The 7,442-nt window shown below is 37.9% G+C and overlaps 1 protein-coding gene across 3 annotated transcripts; it reads left to right on the top strand.

The window, feature by feature from the left end:
• Positions 1-1,507: 1,507 nt before the first annotated feature.
• Positions 1,508-7,030, top strand: LOC133738815 (TMV resistance protein N-like). Of its 3 annotated transcripts, none has more exons than XM_062166469.1 (5): positions 1,508-1,781; positions 2,442-3,079; positions 3,314-4,403; positions 4,510-4,788; positions 5,311-7,030. In XM_062166469.1, the coding sequence occupies exons 2-5, from the start codon at positions 2,586-2,588 to the stop codon at positions 6,901-6,903; spliced, it is 3,456 nt and encodes a 1,151-aa protein (XP_062022453.1). In that variant the 5' UTR covers positions 1,508-1,781; positions 2,442-2,585; the 3' UTR covers positions 6,904-7,030. The 3 variants fall into 3 exon arrangements, with proteins under 3 accessions (XP_062022453.1, XP_062022451.1, XP_062022454.1); XM_062166467.1 differs by having other exon boundaries at positions 2,439-3,079; XM_062166470.1 differs by having other exon boundaries at positions 2,428-3,079.
• Positions 7,031-7,442: the final 412 nt, after the last annotated feature.

Genomic DNA, 7,442 nt, shown 5'->3' with positions numbered 1-7,442 from the left:
GACCTATGAGATCTTCGAGGAGACCTCTGGCAAGGTTTCCGGCGAAGTCAGATGACTTTTCTCTCTTCCACTCTCTCTCTCTTTCTCTCTCTCTATATATATATATATGACAAAGGGAGAGAGAGCAAAATAGTCTAAAAAAAAAAAAACTTATTTGGGTATTATAGGAAAAAATATGTAATTTGTTGGGTAAGGGGGTAATCTTATAAGTTGTTGGGGTAATTGGGGTTTTCAGTAGCTGAAATTAGTGTAAATGGATAAAATCCCTTTTTCTTTTCAGTGCTTGGACATCGTGCAGAAAAAAAGGGGCCACAGTGGGGATACAAGCTTTAACTTTGATTCGTAACGACGCTTCTTACAAAAAACAAAGACAGCCTAAAAATAACTCACTCCAATTTGCAGATAAGGATCAACAGGGATACCATAGAGGCTTGTGAAAGATTCAATGCATGAGAGAAACCATCACATCTGGGGAATCATGCAAAAGTGAGTCATGTTGAAGAAATTGGTATCAAAGCCACTGGGAGATTCAAGCAGAGGTGGATCATATTGAAGTAATTGGTGTTGAAAACCCTATCATGAGAATCATGAGGAGGCAAATCACGTGAAGACAAGCAATGTAAAATCTCACACAGTAGTTGGGGGAAACACCAATAATGTAGGTAAGTGTCGACAACTGTTAGGAATTGATTCTGTTGAGAATGTCTGAGCACTTCGGCAATCTTGTTTGCAGAGCTTCTCGTTCAGTGAGACCTACAAGCAAAGGGGGAGGTCGTCAAGAGAAAGTCCAGAGTTATCAGGACTTCACTCCTTTGATATTCAAGTCAGAGCAAAGATAAGCGGAAGCCATCTTTAAGAGAAGTATGGATGGGAAATGATCAATACCTCTAGAATGGAGAGCGAAGTCCCCTTTATAGGCGTCGAAGATGACTAATGTCCAGACCAACTGTCAAACCAACTTGACCAGGATACATCGCACCCTCTACGTGTACAGATGCGCGCTATTCTCCTTGGGATTGTTATCTTTCTTACGTGGGGGCCACTCAGAGCCTCCACACGAGCACCAGTCCGCACGCTTGGTAAGTGGACCCACCAACAACAACGGGTGCAAGAAATTTTCCTTCCCGCACTGAATTTGTGTGAAAAAGAAAAACGAGGCATTGTGAGGGTGTAAAATATTGGAATGGATTCCTAATATAAAAAAAAGGCTAGAAGAGAAGAATTCAAGAAATTTCATCAAAGACGAATTCACTTGGAGTCAATGTAAGTAAGGACGAATTGGTGAGCTTGACTAATCCGTAACAAACGAGAAGACCTCACCTCTCCTACGTTATTTTAAGAGTGGTGTTATTAGATCCACTAATACATGACATTTCAGCAAAAGCACTAGGAAAGTTGCACGAGGATTCCTGTGGGTCAATTTTTCCAACCACCCTTCACTAAAGAGAGGTATTTCAAAGTAGAAGCATCTATTTTTTTTTTTCTTTCTTTCTTACTTCTGGACTCTGGAGACGTCTAGGCTACGCTGAAAAGGCAACGGTGGAGTTGTTCAAGTGTCGGTGGTGTGCATGTGATAAAAGCGTCGGTGGAGAATAGAAGACTTGGAGACGTCTTGGCTGCGCTGAAGTTGGTCAAGTCTTCACAGGCCAGATAAATCTATTTCTCTCTCAAAAGTCAAGTCCCTCACTACTTTGCTTCTATTCATTCTTGAACATCGATTGATCAAAAACTGCTATATTTGAAGTCGATCCGATCCCAACTTCAAGTTCCCACGAAACCCAGTTAAGCTCCAACTGATTTCTATCTGACTTTTGCGTTTGTTTTTACAATTTTAATTTGCTTACATATGTTGCTATGTTTCTGTTCTCTGTTTATCTTTTTTGTTGTCTTTTTCTCTGGTTAGTACTTCTCCATCTCTGCTCATGATTTATTATTGTAAAAGAGGCACCAGTTTCTAATTGATCATGGATTTATATGCCGAATTTCTTATGAAAGTATGGAACAGACAGTATACTTGGCACTCATTAGTTTTAATCATAACTTTCGGTCAAATTAATAAGATGTATAGAGATGTGTCATGGAAGAGTATATGCATTTGCTGCTGCTTCTAATGTTTGACTTAACTGTCTATCACTCTGTCGATGGGTTTCAGCTAAAATTAAGAAAAAGAAGAATTTGTTCAACTGTCTTTCAATGAATCGTTCTGACACCAATCGTTTTCTCAATTATGTTTCTTTCTAGTTTACAAAGAGCTAGTGTTTTGTGTGTCTGTGTATTTAGATACCTGAACGACATAAAGCAAAGGAATAAAAATCGACCACAGAAACCATACCAGCCAATTTTTTTGTTGCTTCATAGTCAATTACACTATTCTTGTTAGAATGAATATTTTTTTTATGTAGTAGGGAAATTATTAATCTTTTCTAGGTTTTATGCAGTAGGGAAGAGAAATCAGGAAACACAATTGCATGATTTCGATCTCCAAGCCTTGAAATAGCAAGTGTTGAAAGCTTCTCGTGTTACTCATATCTATAGTACTTGGACACTTGCTCTTCTACAAGTAGAAAAAGTAGGCTTCGTTGGAAATGAGCATACAAAGAATCTCTACATATTTCCCCCATTCAACTCCTCAGTGGAAATATGATGTTTTTTTGAGCTTTAGAGGCGATGACACTCGCAAGGCTTTTACAGACCACATATACACTGCATTGGAAGATCAAGGAATCATAACTTTCAGGGATGATCCTGAACTTCAAAAAGGGGAAGCTATTTCTCCAGCACTTTTTGCTGCAATTGAAGAATCGAGATTTGCTCTCATTGTTATCTCACAAAATTATGCATCGTCAACATGGTGCTTGGATGAACTTGTGAGAATTCTTGAATGCATGGAAGTAAAAGGAACTGTGCTGCCAATATTCTATGATGTTGATCCCTCTGATGTACGAAAGCAAACAGGGAGTTTTAAAAGAGCCTTTGCAAATCATGAAGAAAGGTTTAAGGATGACAAAGAGAAAGTGCAGAGGTGGAGATCTGCATTAACTGAAGTGGCAGGTTTCTCTGGGTGGAATTCAAAGGAATGGTATACATACAATTTTTTTTTTTCACTTTCCATTGCTTTACAACAGCTAATTTTTCTCTAGCTCTTCATTATGTTATTCACAAATAATATAGACAGATAATAAATTCAGCGTCTGAGGCTTTTAAAATGACATTACAAGAATATAAAAGAAATCGAAGTGCAATGCAGAGACATTTTCATAAACTGAATCTTCTTGTCAATAACCTGATGAGTTTAATCTATTATGTGTTGTAGGTATGAATCACAGCTCATTAGAGATATTGTTGAAGTTATATGGAGAAGATTACAACCTATATCATTCAGTTATGCAGAAAATCTGGTTGGAATTTACTCAAGATTGCAGCCAGTCAATGTCCTTTTAGATGTAGGGGTGGATGACGTCCGCTTCGTTGGTATATGGGGAATGGGCGGGATTGGTAAGACTACTATGGTAAGAGCGGTGTATGAGAGAATCTCTCATGAATTTCAATTCAGTTTCCTTCTTACCGATGTTAGAAACTCTGTTGAAAAAAGTGGTCTACTTAAGTTACAAAAGCAACTTCTCTCTGGGATTTGGACAAAGAAGGCCAACATATCAGACCTTCATGAAGGAGCCAAGATTATAAGGAGGTTGTTAGGTGACAAAAGAGTTCTTCTCATTCTTGATGATGTGAACCATCCAAGTCATTTAGAATATTTGGCAGGAGACCCAGAGTGGTTTGGTTCAGGGAGTAGAGTTCTTATCACAACTAGAAATGAGCATTTGTTGATTGAACATGGAGTGGAGAGAAGATTGAAGGTCAAAGAATTAAATGATGCTGATTCTCTTGAGCTTTTTAGCCGGAAAGCATTCAAAAGAGTTTACCCTGAAAAAGATTTTCTTGCTTTGTCTATATCTGTTATAAATTATGCCAAAGGTCTTCCTTTAGCTCTCAAAGTACTGGGTTCTTTTTTGTATGGAAGGGATCTAAGTGAATGGGACAATACACTGGGAAAACTGGGAAGAGTTTGTAAGTTGGAAATTTTTGACATACTTAAAATAAGTTACGAGGATCTAGATCCTGAAGAGAAGAAAATATTCCTAGACATTGCATGTTTCTTTAATGGACAGAACAAAGATCGAGTAACAAAAGCACTAGCCAGTTGCGATTTCTCTGCAATTATTGGAATAAAAGTCCTCATTGAAAGATCCCTCCTAAATCTTTCAGATGGAAGACTATGGATGCATGATTTGCTCAGAGAAATGGGTCATGAAATTATCCGCCTGGAATCTCCTAATGAGCCGGGCAGGTGCAGTCGGTTGTGGCTTCTTGAAGACGTCAAACATGTCTTGACCCAAAATACTGTAAGAAATTTAGTACATGAATAATTTTAATTGATTTGCTAGTACATTATACGATAAGTCAGTCTACTAAATCTTGTTTTTATGGTATGAAAAATTTGGTTGATAGGGAACTGAAGCAGTAGAAGGCATATTGGTGGACTCAACCGAGTTAGGAGTAGGCGTGGACATGGCTCCGAAAGCATTTTTAATGATGAACAAATTGAGATACTTGAAGATCAAGAATGGGAACCTGCCTAAGAGACTTGATTATCTTCCCAATAGTTTACGGATTCTTGATTGGACGAGGTATCCGTTAAAATCTTTGCCATCACATTTCAACCCTCAGAAGCTACAGGAACTAAGCTTGTCTCATAGTTGTATTAAATATTTTCGGATAGGAACAGAGGTAATACTATAATTACTATCTCATTCTTTTATTACTTATAATAATGGGCTAAATACTGACTACTACCCTGTAGTTTGGGTCTAAAATCAATTCAGTCCCTGAACTTCTAATTTCATCAAGAACACCCTTGCACTTTCAATTTTGATATAATAGGTCCAATTTGTTAGTTTTCCAATAATTGAAGTTATTTAACTTGTTAATGTGGCTCATATATGGCCAATGTTTTATGATGTGATGTCGAGGTGGCCTGCATAGTCAATTTAGGAGTGAGTTCTACTATAAAATAAATAGTTTTTTAACAAATAATCCAACTATAACTTAAACGCATAACAGAATATTAACGAATTGGACCTATTAGATCAAAATTGAAAGTGCAGGGGTGTTTTTGATGAAATTAGAAGTCCAGAGACTGAATTGATTTTGGACCTAAACCACAGGGTAGTAACTAGTATTTAGCCCTATAATAATTGTTGAATATATCATGGAAGCTAATTTTTTCTATGCTTTTTACTTGACATGCAGCCTTTACACAATCTGAAAACCATTAATCTGAGTCACTCCCTGAATCTTGTCAACATCCCAAACTTTAAAGGTATGCCATATCTCGAGTTTCTGTTTCTTGAAGGTTGTATAAGATTGTATGAGGTTGACCCAGGAATTGGAGTGCTTGAAAGACTTACTGTACTGAACTTGAAAGATTGTGAGAATCTTGTGCGTCTTCCAAGCAATGTAGGTGGCTTAAAATCTCTCAAAGATCTTAATCTTTCTGGTTGCTCAAAGCTTGAAAAATTGCCAGATGAGTTGGGTCATGTTGCCTCTTTGGAGATGCTTGATGTGAGTGGAAGTGGCATAAGAGAACTGCCCTCCTCTATTGGTCTTTTGAAAAACCTCAAAGTATTCTCTCTTACTGGATGTAAAGCAGCGTCACCTAAATCATGGAATGTGATGTTCAACCCGTTTCAGTTATTGCGAAAAAGAAGTCACATTCCGGCAGGATTGTCGTTACCTTGTTTGTCTGGTTTGCATTCATTAACCAAACTGGGTCTAAGTGACTGTAATCTTTCTGAATTGCCCAGTGATTTTGGATGCTTGTCTTCATTAAGAGATTTAGATCTTAGCAGAAATCAATTCATTAGACTACCCGAGAGCATCAGCCAACTCCCTAGACTTGGAGGACTTGATTTGGCTTTTTGCGGCAAACTTCGGACATTACCAATGCTTCCATCTAAACTCCAAGCACTTCAGTTGAATTGGTGCGGCAAACTTCGGACATTACCAGAGCTTCCATCTCAAATAATAGTAAGCGCTGACAACTGCATTTCATTAGAAACATTGGCCAATCAAATGGGACAATGCAATTCGGTGCAAAGTGGATATTTTGTTAACTGTTTCAAAATGGTGGAGAATGAAAGCTGTCAGAGTATGGCACTTCCATTGCTAACACGATACCTTAAGAGTGAAGCATCTTCTGACCGTACAATGCAATTCGGTCCAAAGTGGAAATTTGACTTTGTTGCTCCCGGAAATGAAATTCCAGAGTGGTACAATCACCAAACTGTGGGGTCTTCGATAACTGTAGAGCAGCATTCAGGTTGGTTTAGTGACAAGTTTATGGGATTCGCCTCCTGTGTCGTTTTTAGACTCCTCAAACCACTCACGCCTTTGGTTCGGTGGTCCATTATTTGCACACTGAGGGCCAATGGGAAAGACATTACCGACGAGGGTCCATGGTTTGGGGGGAAGTGGGGTCAACCTGAGTCAGATCACATTTGGTTGTTGTATGCGCCTCGTGATGGATACTGCTTTAAAAATGAGTGGCAGGATATCTACTATCATCTTGTATTCTCATTTGATACCCTCATGGGAGAGGAAATTGTGCAAGTGAAGAAGTGTGGGGTCCGTATGGTATATGAGGAAGATGTAGAGGAGCTTTGGGAAACATTATTGAAGCAGAGCAATATTGGCATTAATACCAAGCGATGCCTTCAATACAATGATGAGGATGAAGCATCTAGTAGTGCAAGCCAGGCTCTTCCAAAAAGAATTAAGCAACTCCCCCTTGACAGCGCAGAACCCAGTGGAACCCCTTATATTCATGACCAGAAACATGGTTAATGCATTTTGTTTTTTTCTGTGAAAAAGAAGGGAAAACTTGATTGTAAAATTATGGTTTATGCCTACTGGTAGTGGCTTGATGAAGCACCAATATTTAGTTAGGCCAAAATTTTGGATGTCTCTTTTATTTCATTGCTATATATTATGAAAAATAAATTTATATAGAATTAGTAATTACGATAAACAAAAAAACTATTCATCTTACTTTATAAGAATGATAAGGAGGACCGATCAAATTTTCAAGTACATTGTACATTTTTTTATGTCTTCCGATCTTGGGAATCAAATTATTATCTGTCCAACTTGGAATTTAGCTGAATTTTTTTTTTCTGTACGTATTAAATTCTTGGTGGAACATTTAAAATGTCATTAAATTCCTATGCCTCGTATGTGTTTCCATAAAGTTAATAATTATTCCAGCAGTCCAATTATTCCAGTTTCATGAACCAGAATCCCTTGCACAGTGTTAATCCCATTGCAATTCTAGCTATTTACATATATAAGTTGTTATAAGCAAGCAATCAACTGAGGTCTTGCAT

The sequence above is a fragment of the Rosa rugosa genome, chromosome 3 (genome assembly GCF_958449725.1).
Source record: "Rosa rugosa chromosome 3, drRosRugo1.1, whole genome shotgun sequence".
NCBI classification, from domain to species: Eukaryota; Viridiplantae; Streptophyta; class Magnoliopsida; order Rosales; family Rosaceae; genus Rosa; species Rosa rugosa.
Note: the sequence above shows the minus strand (reverse complement) of the source record. Positions and strands in the feature narration are given on the sequence as shown.